This window comes from Physeter macrocephalus, chromosome 19, assembly GCF_002837175.3.
Source record: "Physeter macrocephalus isolate SW-GA chromosome 19, ASM283717v5, whole genome shotgun sequence".
Classification (NCBI taxonomy): domain Eukaryota; kingdom Metazoa; phylum Chordata; class Mammalia; order Artiodactyla; family Physeteridae; genus Physeter; species Physeter macrocephalus.
Window position 1 is genome coordinate 34,675,495 of NC_041232.1, and position 27,266 is coordinate 34,702,760.

Genomic DNA, 27,266 nt, shown 5'->3' on the forward strand with positions numbered 1-27,266 from the left:
AGTGAGAGGCCCACGTACCGCAAAAAAAAAAAAAAAAAAAAAAAAAAAAAAAAAAAATTATTGCCAGAATTCTAGATAGAATGACATAGTGGTTAAAAGTGGCGGCTCTAAAATTAAGCTACTTGGGTTCAATTACCAGCTCTACCACTTCTAGCTGTATGTTTTTGTCTTAATTATTAACTTCTCTTTCCCGCATTTTCTTTGCCTATAAAATGGGAAGGATCATAATGATTATACTGCTTCATAGTTTGCAGTAAGGATTGGAGATTTTGCTGCTACCAAATTGAACAGTGTAAATTGACAGAATTTTATAAGAGGGAGATTACAAATCAGCTAACTTTTTTATTGTAACCAACTGGAAAAAAAAACCATATTTTACATCATGACTCCTTATGTATTCGCATATAAGGGAAATAAGAGTTTGGCAAAATAATACTTCTTATATGCAATACACTCAGATATTTGTTTCTTTTCCCTTTTTTTTAAGATGCTGGTTGCCCTCCACTAAATTGATTTTGCCACTCACTAAGGATTGCAAACCACTGTGTAAAAAGCATTGTTCTAATAAAACCCCTTCACTTTACAGTGGAAAAACTGAAGTTTTAAGAACCTGGGAAACTTACTTAAGATTATATAGCTAAGAAACGTGATACATCACATTAATAGAATGAAGGATTAAAATTATATGATCTTCTAAATAGATACAGAAAAAGCATTTGACAAAATTCAACACCCCTTCATGATCAAAGCTCTCAAGAAATTGAGTGTAGAAGGAACATAGCTCACATAATATAAACTATATCTAAGAAACTCATAGCTAATATCACACTCAATAGTGAAAAGCGAAAAGCTTTTCCTATAAAATCAGGAATGAGACAAAAGTGCCCACTCTCACAATTCCTATTCAACCTAGTCCTGGAACTCCTAGTCAGAACAATCAGGCAAGAAAAAGAGATAAATGTAATTGTAGTGGAAAGAGGAGAATAGTGGGACAACTGACTATCCATTTAGAAAAAAAAAGAAAAATAAGATTGCTACTTCATGTCCTACAACATCAAACAAATTCAAACGGACTAAATTTTTTAATGCAAAAAAAAAAATCACAAAAATACTAGGAAAAAATATATAAATAATTTTAGGTTGGAAAGGGAATTTTAAGACTGGTGATTTAAAAGAAACCAAAAAGGAAGAGATTGATAAATGGAATAAAATATTTCTCAAGTTCTCTGTATTAAAAGAAAACCTACAAATAAAGTTAAATGGCACATGAAAACTTGGGGGAAATGTTGCCATCGTTTATGAAAAATGAAAAATTCAAAATCTCAAAATAGGACACTTACAAATTCATAAAGACAATCACACCTAAATGCAAAGTTGGTAAATGACAATTCACAAAATTAGAAATATGAATGGCCAATAAATTTACACAAAATCTTCAAGAGAAATTTTTCTTTCTCCAAATGGATAGTCAGTTGTCCCAGTATCCTACTCTTTCCATTGCAAATTACATAATGTCATTTATTTCCCTACATTTATGTACTTTATACTTATTCCTTTGATCTAGTCTATGTAGCATAAATGGTGTTTGATGTGCTAACTAACCTTATTGTGGTAATCATTTCACAATATATATGTGTATCAAAATCATCACCTTGCAAGCCTTAAACTTACACAATGTTATGTGTCAATTATACCTCAATAAAGCTGGGGAAAAAAGATTACATAGTTACAGAAGGCCATAAAATTCTGGAACCAGAATTTTCTTTTAATCAAGATACAATTTACATGCCACAAAATTCACCCTTTAAAGTGTACAATTCAGTGGTTTTTAGTTTATTCACAAAGTTGTGCAACCATCACCACTCTCCGATTCCAGGATACTTTCTTCACCCCTAAAGAAACCCCATGTCCAGGACTTCCCTGGTGGCACAGTGGTTAGGAATCCACCTGCCAATGCAGGGGACACGGGCCCAATCCCTGGTCGGGGAAGATCCCACATGCCGTGGAGCAACTAAGCCCATGCGCCACAACTGCTGAAGCCCGCGCACCTAGAGCCTGTGCTCCGCAACAAGAGAAGCCACCGAAATGAGAAGCCCGCGCACCGCAAAGAAGAGTAGGCCCTGCTCGCCACAGCTAGAGAGAGCCCGCGTGCAGCAACGAAGACGCAACACAGCCATAAATAAATAAATAATTTTTTAAAAGTGAAAATACAACCCACAGAATGGGAGAACATTCCCGCAAATCATTATGTCTCATAAGGCACTTGTATCCAGAATGTACAAAGAATAATTACAGCTCAATAATAAAAATAAATGACAAACAAATAAAAAAAAAAAAAAGAAAAACCCCATATCCACTAGCAGTTGGACCAGAATTAGTATTTATCTCCAGTCCAAACATCTTTCCACTGTCATAGCTTTCTATCTTAAGGAACATAAAACTTAATAAGTGTTTATATGTCTAAATCACCAAACTTATCAAATACTTCCTAGGACTTTATGTAATTCTGTACTATTTACCATCTCAAGATTTTATATAAATTTCTGTATTCTTTGGGAGGTTTCTGGCTTTCTTGTTTTTTTACTTTCTACCAGGTTCTTGAGGGTACATGACAAACACTTAGGAACTAATCCTATGTACTCTAAACAGACTCAGGAAATGCTTTGTTCTTTGGATGTATAGCTCATCATCTCAAAGGAAATGAGACTGGTGATTTTTAAAGAGAATATGTGAGGCTTGGAGACTTTGACAAAAGGAGGAATTTTTTTTTTCTGTTTCAAGGTTTTCAAATAAAATCCACAACTAGACAATAGGTCCTTAAGAGGGCTAAGGAAAATCTAAATATTTTCCTGAACAGAAGTTCAAATAAATTTTAAAAGGGCCTTACTATAATATAAACAGAATTTCCAGTCTGGTTTTCAAAACAAAACATCCATTCCTTGGTCTCCAGCTCTGCTTCTATTTTAACTTGTTGGAATTAATTTTACGTGAAATGAGCATGAGTGCCAATTTTCTATTTTATGCCAAAATTACCAGGTGTCCAAAAAAAAAATCTCTACTTTGAAGTTAGTCACATTTGGATTATTTAAATAGCATCCTCTTTAGTGTGAGTCATTGTACACTCTTTGATTCTTCAGTGCATGGCTGTTGATTCTTTAGTAAACATGCTTTCAAATATTCAGAAGGACATAGGCCCACAGGAATTAATGACCAGAACTCAGAGCTCAAAAATTTGAAATGGTTGTAGATTAGTCCACTATAAAGAAATGAAAATGATGATAATAACAATAAAGCTAAAAGATAATTTTAAAAAATAGTGCTAGCTCTTCTAAGCAAAACAAAAAAAATTTTTAAATTAGGTATAAAGTGTAAAAACTGATTGTATTAGTCTCCAATGAATATCCAAAAGAAAACTATGTATTTTAACATTAAATTTGGTAGGATATTAATTCCTTTTTCCCTGAAAAAAAAGTCCACATAAAATCTTTGAAAATCTATTAATATTTAATTTGTTGAATTTCAATACAAAGAAAGTATACTGCCATTAATTTTCCAATCCTTCAAGTTAATAAAGTCATAAGATCTCTTTTAATACAGCATAAACTGAAATATACAGAATTTGTCAGGAGATAGTCTATGAATGCTTTATGAATGAATGAATCAGCTGATTTTTAAAATATTAAACAACCTTACCTAGTTTGGGTTACTAGCTGTTTTACTGACTCTAATCACTGAGTTATGTTACAATGGAAGGCTTAACTACAGTTACCTAGCCTTGGCAGATTAAAATATAAACCTTAACATTCATTTAACCTACATACTTTTTATTTGGCCAGGTAATTATATATGCTGTACATATAGTCATTTCTCAGATATTTGGTTCTTCAACTGAAGACCATGGTTCGAGGGAGGTGTCATTGGAAGACTGCCTTGATAGATGCCAAATACTAACCTCCAGAAAATTAATATTCAATTCATAGTTTTTTCTGAATTGAATTCATTCTTTATAGGTTAATCTCATGCATCTTTTAAGTTTGTCCCCAACCCTTTCTTAGAGATACAAGATTATACATTAAAGAATTTCCTATAAAATTTGTAGAATCCCACATTTCTTATTTTTATTTCCTAATTATAAAGGCAGTTTACCAATTTTAATTATTTTAGAATTTGGAGAAACAAATGCTGCTTTACATAGTCACTGAAATACATTTAAAAAATAATTTATTTTCTGCAATGGGATCCAATCTGCAAATGGGAATAATTCTACTAACCTCCAGAGTGATTATGAGGATTCAGTGAATGACTCAGGTAAAGCACCTGGCATATGGTAAGGGCTCAATAAGAGACAGCCACGGTTTTTACAACCCTGGTATCGGTGTTGCAATCACATTAATTCATTCATATGACCTAAAACATTTCATCAAAGCATAGATCTTATGTTAGATATTTGTTATGTAAGATATTCCCCTAGAAAGAAGAGCAATTAAGAAGCTATTTCAAGTACTCAAAAGCCTTCTTCATATACAAGTGAAAGAAGCGTAAATACACTTTGCTAAAGAATTAAAAGTGCATTATGGTGTACATCATATAATAAGATCTTGTCAGATTTTAATTGCTTAGACACAATGCAAAAAATAATTATCTATACCACTGAAAGTACTAAAAGAAAGCCTAGCTTTAAAACAATGTTAAAAGAGTTTTTCAAAGACATAGATTCATTCCAAACGTATTTTTAAACCCCAACCGCAGTGTTAGCTTGCAAAATATCTAATAAAAAAAGAGTTCCCTGATTCCAGTCCTTTATGTTTCATGATCTGATGTTAGTTAATTTAAGAGATAGAAGCATGACTGATTTATAGTTTCTTTTCTAAACCTTTGATGTAGGTAAACATTCTAACTTCTTGCCTTTAAGCAAAGTTATGTTCTACTTTTTATAACCCATTTGTAAAGATTTCCAGGAAGTAGCAATCTGGTAGCAATTTCGGTCGTGTTTATACTCACTGTCAGAGACACTGACCACACATCAGCTTAATGTATCAGGTCAAACACTTGGGAATGGCTACAGGACTGGCACATATAGATCTTGGGAAGAAATTATAAGCCTATAGGGCAGAGGTATCAAATGGGTTTCAACATCTAACATCAATTTCAGGTGTTTGCTGCCTGAATCATTGTGTTGAGAAGGATTTTGAGGATGGAGGTAGTGCTCTGGGAGAAAGGGTAGATGCCTGCTGTGATGTAAAAGTAATGACTGGACTTCCCTGGTGGCATAGTGGTTAAGAATCCACCTGCCAGTGCAGGGGACACAGGTTCGATCCCTGGTCTGGGAAGGTCCCACATGCCTCAGAGCAACTAAGCCCGTGCGCCACAACTACTGAGCCTGCGCTCTAGAGCTCGCAAGGCACAACTACTGAGCCCGCATGCTGCAACTACTGAAGCCTGCACACCTAGAGCCCGTGCTCCGCAACAAGAGAAGCCACCACAATGAGAAGCCTGCGCACTGCAACGAAGACCCAACACAACCAAAAATAAATAAAAAAATTAAAAAAAAAAAAAAAAAAAAGCAATGACTGCCCCTGGCAGCTGGAGGAGGAACTGATTTGCCAGCTATGTTCTACTCTTGGGGTCTTACATGTGGCTCAAGGCAACTAGAGTTGGCACTGGAGTCCTACAAGCTCTTATCCCCGGAAAAGCTTCTCACTATGCATCTGCTTCATCCTCTCCCTGAAAACGAGCTCCCCCCAGCCCTCACCCACCCCCACTGTGTACAGGGGGCAGGAGGTGCTGCCCTCACAGCACTTGAGTTTACTGTCAGCAGTATGAGTAAGTAGCAGAAACTAACAGTGGCTCTTATTTGCAAAGAACAGAAGGTCTCTACTTAATTTAAGCAGAAAGAGAATTTAATTTTGGAAGTTCAGAGAATGAACAGGAGGATTGGTGGAGCAGGCTCAGGCAGGAACCAAGGGAGGTGGGGCAGAGTCCAGGTCCTGCCATAGGGATGGTCTGCTTAGGATGCAGGCACAAGTAGCACTGGACACTTGCTACTCCTGGACCCTCCCTACCCCTGGACACTCACCTTATGCCATGGGACCCTGAACTCCACCACACCATCATGAATAACCTGAGTCACCTTTGTGTCACTCCCTCAAAATTCCAAATTCCAAGCTGGAGCCTGAGAGTAGGGGGTACTCAGATCAAAGGGCTACACTCCGGCTATTGGGAGAGGACTGGTTCTCAGAGCAGACGACCTTGGGTTAAACAGACACCCTCAAAAGGTGTCCACTGCATGCTATATTCTGCAAGGCGGACAGCATGTGAGAAGATGCCAAGTGCCATCCAGCTTAGAAACTGCTGTCACAGAACAGAGTGATGAACCAAGTTGAGAGCAGGAAAGTCTGAAGTGATGGCGAAGGCTATCTAGGAACAGGCAGAGTGGTAGCCGGGGAGCTAGAGCTGTTGACACTGGTAGGGACTTCGCTAGGTGTAACAGGCCTGGGACAAAACTACAAGAGAACTAGGAAGAACTGAAGTCACAAAAATAAACCTAGATGACGCCGAAGTGGATTCCAACAGCAAAGACTAGATTTCCAACAAATAGTCCCAGAGCTGCGGAGGCACACCAGGCACAGGGTGGAAATCTAAGATTGTAGACCAGGCAGGCAATAAGTTAGACACTGGAGAGAGCAACAAAACAGGGCAAAACGATGGGCTGGATTTGCTGCAGTTCACATAAGATCGCTGTTTCTTGTATCTATTCATTGTAGGAGGTGTCCTTACACATCCAGTGGATTGCTTCTCTTAGAGAGACCTTGCCCAGGTGAGCACCAGTCCTGGAGGTGATGAAGGCATCAGAAATTGTACGGCATCTCGCCACAGAGCTTGGCACAACAAGCCTAACATTCAAGGATGGATACTTGCCTTTTGCTCGATTTTCCCTATCTTTGCTTAGAGGGCTCCTCATATTTGCCCTAATTGGCCAGGTGGAGGAGGCAAGGCTGAGGTGGTGTAGATAACCCAAGGCACCGTGACTTAAGGAGATCCAAGCTTTGAATGGTTATGGTGGAGGGGGTGGGAGGTGGGGGGGGAGGGGGTGGTAGTGAGGATAGTCATTAAAGAGCAGAGACCAGTGCCTGCACCCTGTGTAGGACTGCAGGCTCTCTAGTTACCAGGAAGAGAAAATCATCATCACAGCCTCAGTGATGCAAGCAGCAACAGTAGCAGATGACTGACACTGGCGGGAGAGGTTTATTCCACACACAACCACTTCCTGGCAAAATCACATGTTGCAGGGTGAGAGGGGGTGGGCCCCAATGAAACTCCAAATCCTTCAGACTTTTCATCAGTCAAACAATTGTAAGCATTAATAAACTTAAATAAATGATGTGTTTCACTTTTGCAGGGACTTAACCTATTTCACTAATTTATTTCAAGTTTTCCCCTAGCTTTTTCATCCAGCAGACTCGCCCAGGGATTCCATGATTTAGGTTCCTTACCACTCCTTAACCCATACATACCAGACCTCCCTGCTGTGTGGTAGGGACACAGGGGTGTGCTTCTTCATTTGTCCTTTTCACAAATGAACAGATTTTCACTTGAAAGCAATTTCTATTATACCAAACTCAGTGAGGCTTTAGAGATTCTCTTTGTCCCGTTTGTTTGTTTTTTTAAATTTATTTATTTTATTTATTTATTTTTGGCTGCATTGCGTCTTCCTTGCTGCACACGGGCTTTATCTAGTTGTGGTGAGCGGGGCCTACTCTTCGCTGCGGTGCACGGGCTTCTCATTGCGATGGCTTCTCTTGTTGCAGAGCATGGACTCTAGGCACGCGGGCTCAGTAGTTGTGGCACCCAGGCTTAGCTGCTCTGTGGCATGTGGGATCTTCCTGGACCAGGGCTCAAACCCGCGTCCCCTGCATTGGCAGGCGGATTTTTAACCACTGAGCCACCAGGGAAGCCCTCGTTTGTTTTAAATACGCCTGGAGATAAGTGAGACTCCAGATTGAAAAGTCTCCAGAATATTTACAGACTGAAGCTTGATGTTGTTAGACAAATATTCCAAAAGAGAAAACAGGGAATGAAGTAATAAAAAGAATTAAAATGAGGGTTAAAGGAAGAAAAGTGAAGATAAGTGAGTATAACAAAACATGTAGGATTTTCACACCCTCTCCCATCTTTAAAACTCCATACAGAACATCTTCAAAGCCACTTCATCCCTTGAACTGGAGTAAACTAGTATTTTTGAGTTGATTTTTTTGAGGCTGAGAGTTTAGGACAAAAAAATACTATCTCTATTTTACATAGAAGTTTAGAAAAGTAGCAGCTCAAGGAATTTATTTTCTAGTTTAAAAATAAAAAGCTAAATATAAATTTACATGAAAATTTTAATGCCCAAGACAGTCAAAGGGCAAATGAAGTTTTAGCAGCTAAATCATATAAATCACGATGTTACCTTTTAGTTAACGTGAATGCCTATGCCTACCTCTGGCTCATTTAGTGAGCTGAAAATTTTTTTTTTCAAACCCTTATATGCATTTCTTAAGTTTCTAGAATACCAGAATACTGACACATATGATTGTACCATTTCGTATTTGTCGAAGATGATTCTGAATTTCGCTAAAAACCACAAAGGAAACCAACAGTCCCAACATTAATAGTTCTGATAACCCCACCAAAGAGGAAATACGAAGAGGAAGTTACTCGGAGAGTCTGTCAGGGCAGAAGTGATTTCAGCAGAAGACACTCAATATTCAGCCCTTCTGGACACTGACTGACCCTAATTTTTTCCCAGTTCCTTCTGGACCTTCTGGACCCTCTTCTGCTTCAGCGACCGGCTGCAAGGCCAGTAGGAAAGGTGCTTGGATTCAGATGAGCAGGATTCTAGTTGTGGCTGCTCCACGTTCGTTGGGGTGGCAGCCTCAGTTTCCACAGCTGTCAAACGGGACAATAATACCTGCCCCAGTTCCTCCGCTGGGACGTTGCCAGAATCGCCTAAGAACACGCTGTCCCAAGACAAGCCAAAGCCACCATTACTGGGAGAGTCGCCAACAAAACTCGGCTTCGGTTCCCTCTCCCGGCAAGGCTGGTTCGACCTACAGTCAACAGGAAGCTCCTGGGGCTGGGACAGGATCCCTGGATCGGAAGGAGGCCAGACGCGAGCGTTTCTGGACGGCGATCAGGCTGGTGATGAGGGTGTTAGTAACACCCCCTGGCTGGGCTGAGATTTTACTATCCACGACAAAGGGTGCGGAAGCATAGTACTGAAGAGCAAACAGCCAACCCCCCAAACTCCTGTACTCCCCCACGAAAACAAAGCCCTTGGCACTACAGAGAGCGGGGCGAGGGGAAAGGAGAAAGGCCGAGGCACCCCACCCTATCTTCCGCGGCAGCCGAGCCGCAGGTTCCGCGCGTGGGGAGGGGGCGCTGTGGGCCTGCTTTCCGTGTGGAGAAGCGCCTCCTCCTCACGCCCCCTCAGCCTGCGCCGCCTCGGGAATCCGCCCCGGACCCCGCCGCCATGTTGGGTCGGGATTAGTGACTCGGTCTCGCCGCCGACCGGGACGGCTGGAGGACGGCCCGCAACCCGAGGGAGCGCGCGCCGGCGTCGGAAGGCGGGGTCGCGGGAGCCGGGTCGGGCGCGGCGCGAGTTCCATTGAGGGGGAGGCCGCGCGCGCAGGTAGCGCGCCCCCGCCCCTACACGGGGGGGGCGGGGCCGGGCGTGAGGGCGGGCACCGCGCGGGGAGGAGGTGGAGCGTGAGGCCGCGGGGTTGGGGAGCCCGGGAATTCCCTCCTGAAGTATCGAGTCCCCGGCCGGCTGTGCCGTCGTCGCTGCCGCTCGGCGTCCGGGACGAGGAGGTGGAGGACGGAGAGGGCCCCGCGGGCCTCCCCTCCGCCCGCCGCCCCCTCCCCGCCACCTTTCCCCGCTGCTGCGGCGACTCATGCGAGCGCGGCTGGAGCGCAGGTAAGGACGCTTCGGGGCCCCGCGGACGGAGCAGGAGGCGGCCGACCCCAGCCCCGCAGCGCTAGGCCCGGCGCCTGCCCGCGCCTGGAGGCGCCGCCGCTGCCCGCCGACTCCGAGTCGGGAAGTTGGGGAGAAACTTCTCCCCTCCCCCGGCCCGGCTCGCCCGACGGGCGTGTGTCCTTCCCGGCGCTACCTGCTCGCCCTCTGCCTCGGTCTCCGCCCAGTCCATTCCTTCCCGGTCCCGCCCAAGTCCGACCTAAGGTCCTGGGAGCGCCGGGACACCCGCACCCGCGTCTCTGAGGTCGTGCTGGCCGCCCGGCGAGGGGCCGGCGAGGTTTCTTTTGGCCGAAGTAAGGGGCGGGAGCAGCGGCCCCTTCCCGTCCCCGGGGTCGGGGGTCTGCCTGTCGGCGGACGCGGGATGGCAACTGTGCCGGGAAAGCGGGCGGGGGAGGGCGGGCGAGCGGGTGAGCCTCTCGCTTCTCTAGGTTTGATTGAAAACCGCAACATGTTAAAGTTTTCCTTTGTTTTGGGTTGGGGGTTGGGAAATATGCTGTTCAGCGTGCACTTTTAGTGTTATGACTCTCCGCCTCCCATTTGGTTCGGTTCTCTGTCCACATGTGTTACAGAAAATTTTGTTTTTAATGTGTGTTTTTCTTCTTGATAATTGCTTCCAGCTTTTGCTTTATTGGGCATGGGGCAACGTTGTTTTAAGAAGCTCTTAGAAAATCAAATCCGATGTAGGGTAGGGACTGCTTTAATTTTTGTTCTGTAGTGGGTGGGACCCAACATGGTTTGGATTTGGTAGAATTATTTTCTGCTTCATTAATTACAACAGGCACGGCATAACACACGGTCTGACGATTTATAAATTGTTAGAGAAATGAAAAGCTGAGTCTCCACTGGAATCAAACTTTATGTTCAAGCCATTTATTATGTGTATATGTTCCCACCGGAATGTGTGTTCACATAGATGATCTCATATATACATGTGTATGATAGTGGTATACTCATGCATTGCAACTGCAGGATTGCAGTGGCAAAGTTAACTTGATAATTCTAAGTGTGTTTAAACCATCCTGTTAAATTAGCTGTGGTTAAATTACACGCTAAGGAAAATGTTACTAAATAGGTACTTGTGACTATAGGCATTTAAGGCAAAGTATGTGGTAAATCTAATGCATTAACTAGCACAATGGTTGGCACGCAGTGGACAGGAAACATTTTGAATGGACAGGTAATGAAGGAGTGTCTTGTATTAGAAACCAAGGATCTTGTATGTGTCACATGTGATTTTCATCTGTTGTTCTGTAAGAAAGTTATATTTCATTATTTATGTTTTGTTCTGTTTTTAGTAATATATTAGACCCCTGCCATAGTTGACCCTTTAAGAAAAGGAAGTGTAATTGTATTTTAATTTTTGGACATTAGCTAAACCTCAGTGGAGATTTTGAATGCTGGTTGACAATTCATTGGGTCCTAAATTTGAAAAAAAACAAATGACTTTGATCTGAATCTAAGTACAAGACAGTTCACATTCATGTTTCCAGGATAAAGTATAAAAGGGCTCTTAAAATATGTACTCTGCCGTAACCACCGTAATGTTATAATAGCTTTAATTTTGCATTACGTTTTTGCTGACTTCATGAACCACAAAATTGACTCCTTTCTGTTCAACCGAAAGTGAAATTACAGCTTTGACCTATCTTCTGGGATAGGTGGAATTTGTTTTATGGCTGAAGTATAATATTAATACATGGTTCAAGTTTTTTTTTTTTTTTTAAATCAGTGAATTCTCAAGCTGAAACATCAGCGTCTATGCAAATAAATCTCCTTCATGGTATGCAATGTTAAAAGAATAAATACCCTAAAACATAGCAAGGACCCAGTGTAAATGAAATATTACCAGCACATGCTTTAAGAGTTGTTTATGTGGTGTTCAAATTTGCATCCTTTTAGGCAGTAAATAATTTATTAATGTAATTTTTCTTTATAAATATGTTTAGCTCTTAATCTAGTGAGTCTGTTTAGCGTAGACGTTATTTATTATTATTTATTATTATTTCTATTAGCATTATATTAAAAAAAGCCTATCGCCAAAAATTTTTAAAGAGCGGTATTAAGGTCTGGTATCTAGGAATGCAAACTCGGGGGGTAAAACTATGTATTTTTTAAAAACCTGCAAGGAAGTGATTTCTGTAAAAGTAAAGGTAAAAGAGGAGGGAGGAGGCTGTGATTGGGACCTGGCTCCTGAAGTGGTGGCAAAGTTCTTTAACCTGATGGTGGTATAGTTCAAGCGTATAGTTCATTAAGGCGTGATTGCTTTTCTGTGTCTGTGTTTTAGTTTATGTGAAACTTTTTATTTTTCCTTTTTAAAGAAGCCTGTGTGTAATGTAGGTGTTTCGCTAAAGGACTTAGTATTTGGTGACTGACTTTAGAATACTGCTGGGCTGCCCTTTGCAAACAGGATTAGACCTATTAAACCATAACTGGGAAATACCAGCTGGCGTATGTAACTACTTTCACAGGTAAATAACATATGTTAATTATGTTAATATTTTGAGGAAAGACACCAGGTTTAACTAACTTTAAATCCTCTTCAGTTTTGTATGATGTACATGACAAATAGTAGGTAATCAAAATATATTTATTAAACTAGGGAACACTGTTCTGTCATCAAATATAAAATATGCCCTATTTTTCAGAAGATTATGGTAACATGACAGTTAAGACTCAAAATTTAACTATGGCATCAAGGTAATAAGTCTTTCATCCATTTTCAGTTTTCTGGAACAATAATAATTTAGATTGGTAATTTCAGCCTGCGATTTGCTATTCTTAAGGATGTCTTAAAATTCTCAGCATAAAATAAGTTTTCATTTACTCAGACTTTATGAAGATGTGCCGTATAGCACCTAAAGAAATGGTGTTTTGTTTCAAATGACATGGTGTTGGAGTTTCCAAAATGCTGTGAATCACTGCCTTATGCTACTTTACTTGCTTTGTGTAATAATGGCTTGCTGTGTTAGTTGTTGGTGTGGTTGCTTTGCATTGTGGTAATGTAGAGCTGAAGAGGAGATCATGGCTGTACCAAGTTCTTATATCACAGGAACTTTCAGTTATGTTACAAAGGTGATGTTTGTGGTGCTGGCTTTGTTGTGTGAATATTTAGAGGAAGTTTTAGTTAAGATCTTCCCTTGTTCAGAACCCTACATGGCTTAGGTCACCTTCAGTTCACGTTTAAACAGGTCTGTAATACAAATAGAAGTTCCTCTAGCGAGGTACAACTGCTTTTCTTTAAAGGAAATCATCTGTTCCTGTTAAAGTACCTTGGTATCTGATTGGTAGTGTGTGCGGCGGTTTGTGTGGCTATGGTAGGGTATGTAGTCTCTCTTTTCTTCCTCTCAGCTGCTCTGGCGCCACAATTAGGCTGCCTATTGCTCAGCTACAGCTGCTGGGTGATTATGAACCATCCAGCTCCTGTCTAAACTCACAGGCAGATTTAGCAAAAGGAGCTAGAGTAACAACAGAGGGTGAAAGAGAAGAGCCAGTGCCGCTGCCAGGATCATTTTAACGTGTCTGTGTGCCAAGGAATCGTTGGCTGCAGCAGCGCCACTGTTGTCTTGGAACTAGCAGACTTGATAGCAACACATCCTGGTCTGGGTTAGGTTTACCTGGTGTTATTCTTTAAGATCTTGAAGCTCACTCCAGGAAAGAAAGGGAATCCTGTAACTTCAGAGTACAGGATAATGTACAGTGAGGTTACTGATGGGCTGAGCTATGCCTCTGCTCCCCCCCACCGCCCCCCAACCCGGGACAGCGGTGCCCTTCAGTTTCCCTAATTTGAGTATATATGTGATTTCAGGTTCTCTGAAGCGTATACCATATACTCTGTGCTGTTTTAACCCGTGTCTCTTCGAAGTGCTGCCGCTGTTACTGTTGATTGGCGGGTGGCAGAGCTGATAGGCAGGTTCTTTGGACTCCCTGTTTTCTTCCAGGAAGTGGAAGACCTTCAAAAGGGATTATTTCTAGAACTAGCTGCACATGGCATATCCCCTGTGACTGCTGGAGTTTTGCAAGTAGGAACCCTAGATTAGTTTTCCTGTTGTTCTTTATTCCTGGGGTGTGAGAAGATGGACATCAACAAACGCAGATACAGCATCAGCCCTATATGGCAAGCCCCAGACTGGAAGAGGCCGCAGGCAAATTTTGCTCCTGAAATGTTGCTCAGTGTGCCAAGCAAAGAGCAGCAGCATCTTGTCCTCTCGTTTACCACTACCGTTGGAAAATCTAGACAATTCCTATTGCTAGCTCTGGCTTTGGAATTTAGTGGTTCAGGATTTGGCTAATTTGGGATGGGGAATAAAGAGTATTGGGAGAAGTAGCTCTCAAACTGGTATAAACAGAAAGAAGGAAGAAGTATGGAAGACTGTATACACTTGAACATTAACAAGTACACATTGTTATCATGGCACATACTTAACAATACATTGGTGTGTTGACCCCCCTTCTCTGTGCTCCCACAGAACACTGGTATCAAAGCACATTTCTCCTTGCATTCTAATTATTTCTTTCCATGACTGTGATATACTTGACGTAGCACTCACTGTGGCAAGGAAGTGTTTTATATGAATCTTTGAGAACAGTCCCTAATAGAATAAATCCTTTTGAGTTGTATTCAAGGATGTGGTTCTGTGTATATTTATATGAGTTTATATATACAGACTTTCCCCACACACAACATGTTTTTAAGGTATACCTGTAGTAAAATTTTACAAAAGTAGCTTAGTACTTTTTCAGAAGCTGATGTTAAAACAAGTTCTTTAGATCTTTAACCATCAAAAGTTTTGGTCTAGAAAATGATTTTATAAAACTGTTTAAAAAGTTTAAACTTTAAATGTGAACTTAAAGGTCATTTTGATATTTCTAACATAAACTGGAAACTCTTTGTAGTTGAAGTTATACTAGTTTCTAGTAAGGTTTATTTTAAATAAGTGTTTTTTTTTTTTTTACTATTTTAGTGAATGTTGAAAGCCCAAGATCCTAGATTGTAAAAAAAGTACATCTGGGGGACTTCCCAGGTGGTCTAATGGTAAAAGACACCATGCTTCCATTGCAGGGGGTGCAGGTTTGATCTCTAGTCAAAGAACGGGGATCCTGGTGCCATGCAGTGCAGCCAAAAATTAAAAAAAATATTTTTTGGGGGGGTATCCTATCATGGTATTAGTGACAGTCAGTATTCTAATTGTGATAATATTCGTATATTCCAAGGACAAAAAGAAATCCTTGTTTTCTTGATGTAATCTGTGAAAGAATGCATAGGTCATAGGGCATGTCTGCTGAATTTTTGGTGGGGGTGGAGGCAGGAAGTACTGGGAGGAAAAGACTGACCACTGAAACCTAAAGATTGTCTGGTTTCAGCCTCTGTTCCTAACAATATATGTAGACCTTAGGTTTTCTTAAACTTATTACAGAGGCTAGTCACTTCTCTAATTTTTTAATGTAACTTTTAGTTTCTTAGCATTAAGTAGAAATTGGGGTGGGGTGGAGAAAATTGGTGCCTTTTATTTCATAAGTTAATACTTAAAACTGTTCCATGGCAAGTTTATTGATTTTTTTTTTTTTTGGCTGTGTTGGGTCTTCATTGCTGCGCGGGCTACTCTTCGTTGTGGTGCGCGGGCTTCTCTTGTTGCGGAGCACGGGCTCCAGGCATGCGGGCTTCAGTAGTTGCAGCGCGAGGGCACAGGAGTTGTGGCTCGTGGGCTCTAGAGTGCTGGCTCAGTAGTTACTGTGCATGGGCTTAGTTGCTCCGCAGCATGTGGGATCTCCCCGGACCAGGACGGGCTCCAGGCATGCGGGCTTCAGTAGTTGCAGCGCGAGGGCACAGGAGTTGTGGCTCGTGGGCTCTAGAGTGCTGGCTCAGTAGTTACTGTGCATGGGCTTAGTTGCTCCGCAGCATGTGGGATCTTCCCGGACCAGGGATCGAACCCGTGTCCCCTGCATTGGCAGGTGGATTCTCAACCACTGCGCCACCAGGGAAGTCCCAAGTTTATTGATTTCTTAAATTTGTTCTGATGTAATTAGTATTTTCACATTATGGATACTCTTTAATTAATAGCAGTCAGGCATTTGAAAAGGAGCAGAGAAGGTAACAGTGTAATAAGGACAAGACTAAAAGGTAGAAGAGCATCTGGATTTTAATTCCACTTGTGACAGTGAAGAGCTATGTGGCCTTGGTCAATTCACTGAACTTCATAGGCCTCAGTTTCACCATTTGAAATGGGGGTACAGTTGGGCCAGATGTTTTCTAATATTCTTTCAGCCTTATTTAATATGTGGCTCTACTGCAGTTGAAGTTTTTATATTGATAAAATTTTAAGGAAATGTTTTAAAGTCTAGAATTTGAAATACAATTAGATATCAGGTAAGTAAAAGTTAGGGTAAAAAACTGACCCACAGATTTGACCCTGGACTTTCTCAGGCAAATAAAGTGTATTCCAGTCATTAAGTGGACATTTATTAAACCTGTGGTGCAACAAATACTATGCCAGTTTTGATGTTATAAAAATGATTGCAGCATGACTGCTACCTTCTAGGAATTCACAGTTGGGTGGAACTGGCTATAATTTTGAGGCTGTTATGCAGTTTTTTGTTTTTTGTTTTGTGGTACGCGGGCCCCTCACTGCTGTGGCCTCTCCCGCTGCGGAGCACAGGCTCCGGACGCGCAGGCTCAGTGGCCATGGCTCACGGGCCCAGCCGCTCCGCGGCATGTGGGATCCTCCCAGACCGGGGCACGAACCCGCGTCCCCTGCATCGGCAGGCGGACTCCCAACCACTGTGCCACCAGGGAATCCCTGTTATAAATTTTTTAGATTGATCTTTTTAGTGTGATAATCCATTAGAATACTTGTCTGATTTTTGATGGTGTTAGGGTGTGATACATCTAAAGCTTTAATAAATCCCTTTGTACTACACAGATTTAGCCTCAAGTAAATCGATTCAGTTCTCTAGGCAGGAAGACTTGATGTTTTTCTAGATGTTAGTTCATTACAGATACTTGTGACTCACATACACAGGCTCCACAACACCTATACAGAAGTTTTACTATAAGAAAACACATTTGAAAGCAAGGCTTTTAAAAAAATTTTCAGATTTATTTTGCAGTAAAATTAGAAAAGGACTGAATGATTCATTGAAGCACATAGTTGTGATGTCAGTTAACAGGTAGTCTTGACTGGATGACAGCTTTGCTGCATTGTATTGGGAAAAGAGCCACTGACATTAAAACATCTTTTTTAATTGACAAAAGTGCAGACTAATTGTTTAGGATATTTTTCTTTAATACATGTAGTTAGAACAAAATAAGCATGGGCATTTGAAAATGGTTAGCTTTTTAAGGTTTGCATAATAGATTTTGTAGAAAGAAAGAGAAGGAAGGAAAAGAGAAGAAACTAAAACTATAAGGTGGAAAATCAGTATATTTTTCCCAGAAAAAGTTTTTTGTAAGGTTAGCCTTTTTGGTTAGATTTCTGGGCAGCCCATTAGAGTTTACCTGTAAAAACCTAACATAAAGATATAACAGTGTTTCTGTGGTAAATATGTTCTGATTGATTTTAAGTTTTGTGTTTTTGTGTTTTTTTTAAAAATTTGCTGAGCTCTTTGAGCAGATGAAATACTTGGCCTACTAAATGCTCTGATTGTACAGTGGATAACCTGTAGCCTTGCCAGTCGTCCTCCCTCCCCACCTTCCCTGCTTTTCACTATTTAAAAATCACTGTTATGAACTCCATATTAGGATGCTAGGACTCTGAGCTTAATTAAGGACAGAAGCTTCCCTAGTTCCTCCCACCTGCTTGCTAGGCACTGTGAAACTTGCTTCCTACCCTGACCCAGTGTGAGAAATGGAAACAGGTCAAAAGATTGGGAATGAGAAACAAAAATGAGGAGAGTAGAAGAGGAAAAATGAGAAGCGGATGTAGTATGAAGTTTATAATTTTCATTTTTGTGTCCTTTTTTCTTTTTCCCACCCATTCACTCCTTCTGTTAGGTATTGGGTAAAGACGGAAGAAAACCTGTTTTATTTTTTATTTTTAGATTTTATTTATTTATTTTCTTTAAAAAAATTTTTTGGCTGCATCGGGTCTTAGTTGCAGCATGCGGGATCTTTCATTGCGGCGCAGGCTCTTCGTTTTGGCACGCGGGCTTTCTCTAGTTGTGGCGTGTGGGCTTCAGAGCACGTGGGCTTTGTAGTTTGTGGCACACGGGCTCTCTCGTTGAGGTGCGTGAGCTCAGTAGTTGTGGTATGGGGACTTAGTTGCCCTGCAGCATGTGGGATCTTAGTTCCCTGACCAGGGATCGAACCCCCGTCCCCTGCATTGGAAGACGGATTCTTTACCACTGGACCACCAGGGAAGTCCCAAGAAAGCCTGTTTTATGTCAGATGCTTTGCTATACATTCATATACATTTTCATGTTTAACTTAAACCTTTGAAAAGCATTCCAAAAACACAGAGGAATCATGCGTAAGATAGGCTTTTATTACACACAAAGAAACTGAGGATCAGTAAGTATATGTAATTTGCTAAGGTCACATGACTAATTGATGTGACTGAATAACTGACAGCAAGACTGTTTCCTATAAGACACTTTCCTTAGGGATAAGGAGCAATGATGGAAAGGGCGATTTTTTATCTTTTTCTTTCTTCCTTAAACTGTATATTTGTATCGGGCTGAGAATTTTCAACACTTACACTTTTCTTTTTAATGGAATTAACTTTGTGGTGCATATTTCATAATGGGTGTTGAGGTCAACTATTATATGAGCTAAAAAATTGGGTTATTACACTAACTAAACTGTAGCTACAGCCCACGTTACAGAGACAGTGTTTGCATGTTTTTCCAATCAGCTTTTTTTCCTATCTAAATTTAATTCATCAGGGAATTCCCTGGCGGTCCAGTGGTTAGGACTCTACACTTTCACTCCAGAGGGCCTGGGTTCAATCCCTGGTCAGGGAACCGAGATCCCACAAGCCTCCCACAAGCTGTGTGGTGTAGCTAAAAAGAAAAAATTCATCAAAGGAACAAAGGAGCATGCAGAAGTGGGTTATTACTCTAACTCAACTGGAGTAAATGTGGTTCTTTTGTAAGTTTGGGTTTGTAAAGTATATATATGGTCTGTATGTATATAGTCAGCCTCCCCCCATATGTATTTATATACATATATATAGTTGATGGTCAAATCAGTTTTCTACTGTGCAATATTGCCTTCTTTTCTACTAAGTATATGGTTTATTCCTAGATGAGTTAGTAGAAATAGATGGAAACTCTGTATTGTCTAAATTGTCCTCCATCATGTTTCAGGCACATGCTGCAGAAAGAGAGCACACTTTCTGATTTGCTCTGCCAGTAGGATGGTGGTTTCCTGCACCTTGGTACAGACTCACCAACATTCAAAGCTGCACTTCCTTCTTAAGGAAATCCATTAGAATTCTTCCACATTGGCTTGTTCTTTTATTTATTTATTTAACATTTTTATTACTTATTTTATTTTTTTGGCTGCGTTGGGTCTTCGTTGCTGCGCGTGGGCTTTTCTCTGGTTGCAGCCAGAGGGGACTCCTCTTTGTTGTGGTGCACAGGCTTCTCATTGTGGTGGCTTCTCTTGTTGCGGAGCATGGGCTCTAGGCACGCAGGCTTCGGTAGTTGTGGCGCGCAGGCTCAGTAGTTGTGGCGCACGGGCCTAGTTGCTCCGCGGCATGTGGGATCTTCCTGGACCAGGGCTCAAACCCATGTCCCCCGCATTGGCAGGTAGATTCTTAACCACTGCGCCACCAGGGAAGCCCTGGCTTGTTCCTTTAAATCTTATTGTTCCATGAATTCCTCACTCTCTGCATGAAGAGTCTCATCTAAAGCTCTAAATGGAAATTTTGTTTGCTTCTCTTTTGCCACTGTGTCAAGTTCCATTGACAGTGATTTCCTTCACCACCTTAGAAGCCTTTTCTTCTTTGGCTTCCTTTTATTTCTTCCCTTGTATCTAAGAATGTACCCTTTGTCCTCTTATAAGCTGGAGCATTGTTTTCTATGGGAATACAGCTTGATTTTGTTGCATTATTATCCCACATAGAATATCCGCAGTACAACTCCACACATCACTGCCAACAGTTCCATCACTGCCTGTGTTTATTGAGTCTACATAAGGGTTAGCAGATAGGTTTTAAACTGTTGTGCCAGGGACTCCCCAGTGGTCCAGTGGTGAAGAGTCCACGCTCCCACTGCAGGGAGCACTGGTTCCATCCCTGGTTGGGGGAACTAGAATCCCGCATGCCATGCAGCACAGCCAAAAAATAAATAAATACCCTGTTGTGCCAACTCTGTGAGCTTAGAATGGCTTCCACTAGGTAAGCTCCATGAGGGTAGGGACCTTTATTTTGTTTACTGAAGTTATCCCAAGTATCTAGAACAACAGCACATAGTAGGCATGTATTAAATATTTTTTAAATATGGGCAAGTACAGCAGTTCGCTGGCAATATTTGCTTACCATGGGCATAGGAGAAAGGAGTGTCAGCAGCCAGCTTCTCACTGAAAACACATGCAGTAAGTAACCTCAAGACTCCTTGGAGTGGCAGACCCAGTGCTAAACAATGGCATTAATGCTCAGGATGAATTCAGATAAACACTCTACTTGAGTCTGATGAAGAAACTGAGCTTCGATTTAGCAGTGACTCATAAATGTTAAGGAGAAGTAAGAATAAGTGGGTTTCTTTTCTTTATATCATAGTCTCTATCTCTAGCAGCCATGCTTCTTAAAAACTCTGGCACACATCAGTTCCCCTTACACTGATTGAGTCATATGCTTGTATCTGGTTGTAGGTAGAACTGAGACAAATAGTCCTTGGTAGGGCAGCTACCTTCCAGTGACAGCTTTACACCATAGAAGGGGAGAAGGCATTTTTAGTGGAAACGTAGCTGTCTCTGCCACAGAAGGGAACAGGAAGTAACCTAGTAGTTGAATGAGTTAGGTATGTGGAAATACACTATTTAGTTGTATAAACATGATTAGAATATTTATTTGAAAGGTGTGGGCACAGATGGTATCTTCTTAATTCGGGCAACAATATTAGTACAGAAGCAAACTAACGGTGATGGTTTAAGATTCTAATGGGCAATATACCACCTAAAGGAATGAATTCCCCAGGCTTTTTTATATGAAAAGTTTGAGAAGCACCCTGGTAGGGAAGGGGGTCAGAGTAGAATGGGACTTTTATCTAAATACATTTAGATAACACTTTTAGTGATTGAGAAAAGACAGTAATTAGCCGTATCAAAGAATTTGGTGGGGAATAGTGGCAGGTGGAAATTATGATGGAGCTAAACCTCCCTTTCCCCAGTCTCACCTCACACTTCCCCTTCCCCCCACCCCCTTAAGCCACTCCTACTGGGGCTTAGTTTTTGTTTTTGATTTTTTTTTTTTTTAATGAATAGAACTTAAGTCAGAAGGAGGAACTCGTAATAAAGGTCAAGTAGAAGAGAGAGTCAGGAACCTCTTAGGTTGTCAGAGGATGAATAGGATTTTTAGGATGATTGATGTTTAGAAGAAGGAAAAACTAATGACAACGTAGATGATTCTTCAAGATAATCATAGCCAGAAGTAAGAAAGAAGCCACAGATCCACAACTTCAGAAAGTCGAAATGATAGATCATAAGAAACAGCTAGCATGTCTTCTTTTTAATCTCCTAACTTCTGTAACAAGAGGATGCTCTTTAATGGAAAAGCTAGAAAAACGTGTAAGAAACTAGATAGTAGATAGTAAGAGGGCATCTAGCTTTGACTGATTTCAGGCTTCTAGGTCCAGAAGAATTCCATCTGAAGGTTCTGAAAGACATTTCTGATATTCCCAGGATCCCACCGGTAATAGAAAGAAATCTTGGTGGACTTCCCTAGTGACACAGTGGTTAAGAATCTGCTTGCCAATGCAGGGGACACGGGTTTGATCCCTGGTCTGGGAAGATCCCACATGCCACGGAGCAGCTAAGCCTGTGTGCCACAACTACTGAGCTGCGCTCTAGAGCCTGCGAGCCACAACTATTGAGCCCACGTGCTGCAACTACTGAAGCCCGCACTCCTAGAGCCTGTGCTCTGCAACAAAGAGAAGCCACCGCAGTGAGAAGCACGTGCACCACAACGAAGAGTAGTCCCCGCTCGCCTCAATCAGAGAAAGCCCGCGTGCAGCAACGGAGACCCAACGCAGCCAAAAATAAAAACAAAATAAAAAAAAAATCATAGAGACAGACATCTCAGAAAAAAAGAAAAATGATTAAATGATACCTTAAAAGGTGAATTTTAATAAATGCAGACACTGAAAGTTGCCTTTGAATCTGGACAAGATTCTGTAACAGTTTATTAAACAGTTACCATTTATAAGCAATTGGAATATTACAGAGAAATAATTTTTAGCAGTTAGTTGTCCAGCAGTGCTTTCTTGAATTGTTGAACCACATCTTTGTAGTCTGAGTAAATACTGGCTCTAGATCATCTGTCAGTGGTACTTTCCTGTGTTGGTGAGTGGTCGGACCTGATAAAGCTTAGTTTCCTTCTAACAGCAAGGGTCAGTGATTCCTTTTCCAGTTTTTTTTTTTTTTGGTCTGTTTTATTTTCCCCTTTCTGTAATTAAGTCTTCTAATGGCACTATAGACTTTGCTTTATCTTTTTGATATTCAGAGTCAGGGATATTAACAGGTTTAAAGCTCTTTTTATGTATTTCTGGATTTTTTTTTTAAGGAAAATTAAACTGGAGTATGGGATAAGCATGTGTGTTTATCCCATAATATCTGTGAACATTGTTTTATTTTTGTTAGTTATATATATGAACAAAGATACCTCAAAGTTATTTTTATTTGCTTTTTCAGTTGAAGTCTACTGTGCAATTTTCTGTGCTTGCTCATAACCATTGCCAGTCTTGCTCTTGGGTTGTCTTTTTCTTATAGATTTTTACAGATTCTTCGTGTACAATGGATATTAATCCTTTACGTTGCAAACACTTCATATCTCTGCTTGTCTTTATTTTGTTTGTTTTTCTTTTATCTTAAAGTATTACAAATAATTTTCCTTTTGTAACTTCTGAATTTTGTGTTCTAAGAATACTTTCCACAGCTGACAGTAATTTTTAAAATTCTATTTATAGTTTTTTGTTTTGTTTTATGTTACAAATAATTTAGCTGTTTACTCTGAAACTTATATATGTTGTGAGATAAGGATCCAATTCCTTTTTTCTTTCCTCAGATGATAGAGCTCACCAATGCTGTTTATTAAATCTAAATCTCTCCTTTTACCACAGAGTCAAAATGCCACACTTAGCATTTACAAATTCTTTTACTCTCAGGCTTGTTTTGGGGCACTCTTTGTTTTCCAGATATTTACTTGTTTATTCCAATGCCAGTACCACATAGCTTGATGATGAGGATGATCATGACCCCGATAACAACAGCAGGAGCAGCTAATGCTCATTGAGTATTACCTGTGTACCAGTCACAGTGGTAAATACTTTAACATATTTTACCTGATTCATTTCTCACAAAACCCAGAGTTAGGTATTCTTTTTTCTTTTGAAAATCTGGCTTAAATGTTCTGACCGGTAGCCATCTTATTTAATGAAAGGATTTTCTTTCTTTTTTTTCTTTAAATATGGAACACTTCACAAATGTGCCTGTCCTTGCACAGGGGCCATGCTAATCTTCTCTGTATCGTTCAAATTTTAGTTTATGTGCTGCCAAAGCAAGCAATTGAGTTAAGTATTCTCAATATCTTTATTTTTACAGGTGAAGAAATAGGTTTTGAGAAGTTATATTTATTCAGGTTACAAGCTAGGACTGTCACCAGCTCTGACTCCAGAGCCTATACTCTTAACCATGAGGTTGTGATTACTAGTGGGACAAATTTCCTCATTTTTCTTTTTAAAAAAATTTCTCAGCTATTCTTATGCATTTACTTTTCCATATGAACATTGTGCTTTTGATCTAGATAATGTTAATTATTTAGATTTATTTAGGGAAGAATGGACACCTTTATAATAATGGATCTTATTATCTAAAAATAAATGGTTTGTTTCATTTATTAAGGTTCTTTATATCCCACAGAGTTTTATTTTTTTAATATAGACTCTGAACATTTGTTGTTAAGCTTATTCATAGGTATTATTTCATGTGTGGTTTTAGAAAAACTTGTCATTTGGAAATAATTTCAAAGTTACAGAAGCATTGCTAACATTTTGCCACATTTGATTTTGTCATTCCTTTCTTGTATATGTGTGTGGGTATCCTCCCCACATCCCCACCTTGAAAGTTAGTTGCAAACATCATTCTCATCACCCTTAATTACTTCAGTGTATATTTTCTAAATCAGGGACATTTTCTTATACACCGACAGTACAGTCAATCGAATTCAGGAATTTTAACATCACTATAATACAGTTATCTAATAGACAGTTGTTGTAGGTTGAATTGTGTTCCCCCAAAAGTTCTAATCCCCAGTATCTGTGAATCTGACCTTATTTGGAAATAGGGTCTTTGCAGATGTAATCAAGTTAAAATGAAGTCATACTGGATTAGGGTGGGCCCTAATCCAGTATGACTGGTGTACTGATAAGAAGAGGAAAATGCCATGTGATGATAGAGGCAGAGATTGGAGTGACGCAGCTGCAAGCCAAGGAGTCCCAAGGATTGCCAGCCAGAACCAGAAGTTAGCAGGAGGCAAGAAAGATTCTATCCAGAGTTTCAAAGGGAGCATGGTCCAGCTGGCACCTTGATTTTGGACTTCTAGCCTCCATTACTGTGAGATAATACATTTCTGTTGTTTTAAGCCTTTTAAAAATTATTTATTTATTTATTTATTTATTATAAATGTATTTATTTATTTTGGCTGTGTTGGGTCTTCGTTGCTGAGTGCAGACTTTCTCTAGTTGCGGCGAGTGGGGGCTACTCTTCGTTGCGGTGCACCAGCTTCTCATTGCGGTCGCTTCTCTTGTTGCAGAGCACGGGCTCTAGGCGTGCGGGCTTAAGTAGTTGTGACACGTGGGCTTAGTAGTTGTGGCTCGCGGGCTCTAGAGCACAGGCTCAGTAGTTGTGGTGCATGGGCTTAGTTGCTCTGTGGCATGTGGGATCTTCCCGGACCAGGGCTCGAACCTGTGTCCCCTGCATTGGCAGGCGGATTCTTAACCACTGCGCCACCAGGGAAGTCCATATTTACTTATTTTTAAACGGCAGCCCTAAGGAGTTAATGTCACAGTCCATAATCAAAATTTTTCTGGTTGTCCTAATAGTGTCCTTTATAACAAAAATCCAAAATGTAACCCACTGCATTTAGTTATGTCTCTTTAGTCTCCTTTAATCTGAATAGTTCTTTAGCCTTTATCTTTCATGATGTTGATATTTTTGAAAAGTCAGAATGCTTGTTTTGTACAGGGTACCTCATTGAGGATTTGTCTGTGCTTCCTCGTGATTAGATTTAGATTATGAATTAGGGCAGGAATACTACTGATATATCAGGGGTATTGTGTCGTTCCTGGTATAGCCCATCAGGAGGCACACCCTGTTAGTCTGTCCCATTATTAGCAATATTAATTCTGCTTAGGTAAGGTGATATCTGTCAGGTTTCTCCACTGTAAAGTTAGCATTTTTCTCTTTTTCATTAATAAGTGATATGTGGGAAAATACTTTTATACTCCATGAATGAGTCTTGCCTGAATTGATTATTGAAATGACGGCTGCAAAGTAATACTTTTCTAACTGTGTAATTCCTTCTACATTTATTAGTTGGGATTCTGAAAGAAAATCTTCCCTTCTCCCTCATTTAATTATATCAGAGTGATTTTTGGATTTTCTTTTTAGTCAACAGGTTATAATCTATTAGTGTCATTCATTTTGATGCTCAAATTCATCCTATATTTAGCCAGCAAGAGCCTCTTCAAGATGGTTCCTGTACACCTTTGATATATCCACATCGTGTTTTAAGTAGTACTTAATTTTCTTGGTGTAAGATGTCCCAGACTCTGAAACTGAGCAAAGGGCTTGTGTGTCTGCAGTGCAGAAAGTCAAACTCTGACAGCAGGAGTTTGTAGCAAAGTAAGGATTTGTTTCAGGGTGCCATGCAAGGGAGTGGGAGACAAGCCTCAGGCCCACTCCAACTTGGTCTTTGAGTTAGGGGTATTCTTAAAAGGGAAGAACAAAGAGGCTGGGATTAACCATGGTCTTGTGACATTTTTCAGTCATAGTTTTGGGAGTGGGGATGTTTCTGGTTTATGATTCTCCCAGCCAGGTGGTCCATGGCTCAGGGGTCTGTTAGCTCATCTTGCCCTGGAGAAATGACCTGAGTTTGTATATTACTGATGATATCTACAACAGCAGTTTTAGGCATCTGACTCTGGTTGATTAGTGTTCAGTTAGCACTGCATTGAGGTCAGAGGGGACAAGAAAGGGGATAAAGTTTTGGATAGAGATATTAACCATAAACTTGGTAATGGAACTGGTTTTAGGGGAATTTGGTTTCAGTCCCCACTCCTGTTTTAACTTTCCCCAAATCTTTGAGGGAATGGGGCGACAGCTGCTCTGGCTACTTCTTGCTGAAACAGGGTGTATTCTTGCCTCAATTTGGGGAATGGAAATGTTGCATACCAACTCTCAAAACACTTGGTCAAATAGATCATAGGTCACCATGAAACAATACTATTCACTTAACAAAGTGACAATAAAAGATTTCAAAAGCAAATATAGAGAGTTAGAACAAATTACTTAAAAGGTAAAGTTAGCAGCTCCAGTATTCCCCACAAAAAAATTTGTTCTCTTAACAAAGAAAACATATTCAAGTTTTGTATCATATTACCTTTAATCTTAAAATTCATTGACTCAGTTAAATTCATTCTGATCTTAATCCTGACCACACATAGAATTCCTGTTTTTTTTTTTTTAAATTTTAATTTTTGGCTGCGTTGGGTCTTCGTTGCTGCATGCAGGCATCCTCTGGTTGCAGCGAGTGGGAGCTACTCTTCGTTGTGGTGTGCGGGCTTCTCATTGTGGTGGCTTCTCTTGTGGTGCGTGGGCTTCAGTAGTTGCAGCACACAGGCTCAGTAGTTGCAGCACATGGGCCCTAGAGCACGCGGGCTCAGTAGTTGTGGCATGCGGGCCCTAGAGCACGTGGGCTTCAGTAGTTGCACTGCATGGGCTCAGTAGTTGTGGCACACGGCTTAGTTGCTCCGCGGCATGTGGAATCTTCCCAGACCAGGGATCAAACCCGTGTCCCCTGCATTGGCAGGTGGGTTCTTAACC

At 40.7% G+C, this 27,266-nt stretch overlaps 1 protein-coding gene and 1 pseudogene across 3 annotated transcripts in view; one reads left to right on the plus strand and one right to left on the minus strand.

Moving 5' to 3' along the window:
* The first annotated feature begins 8,228 nt into the window (after positions 1 to 8,228).
* YES1 (YES proto-oncogene 1, Src family tyrosine kinase) overlaps positions 8,229 to 27,266 on the plus strand; it is an 80,368-nt gene continuing 61,330 nt past the window's right edge. Inside the window, exon 1 of one of the 3 annotated variants that reach the window (XM_007107847.4) lies at positions 8,229 to 9,241. In XM_007107847.4, coding sequence (XP_007107909.1) covers positions 8,866 to 9,241 — 376 coding nt within the window. In that variant the 5' untranslated portion in view covers positions 8,229 to 8,865. Of the gene's footprint in view, positions 9,242 to 9,786; positions 9,956 to 12,429; positions 12,481 to 27,266 lie in introns of those variants that run through there. The other 2 variants (XM_007107848.3, XM_007107850.4) reach the window with 2 other exon arrangements.
* LOC112064137 (uncharacterized) lies at positions 23,626 to 23,725 on the minus strand (annotated as a pseudogene).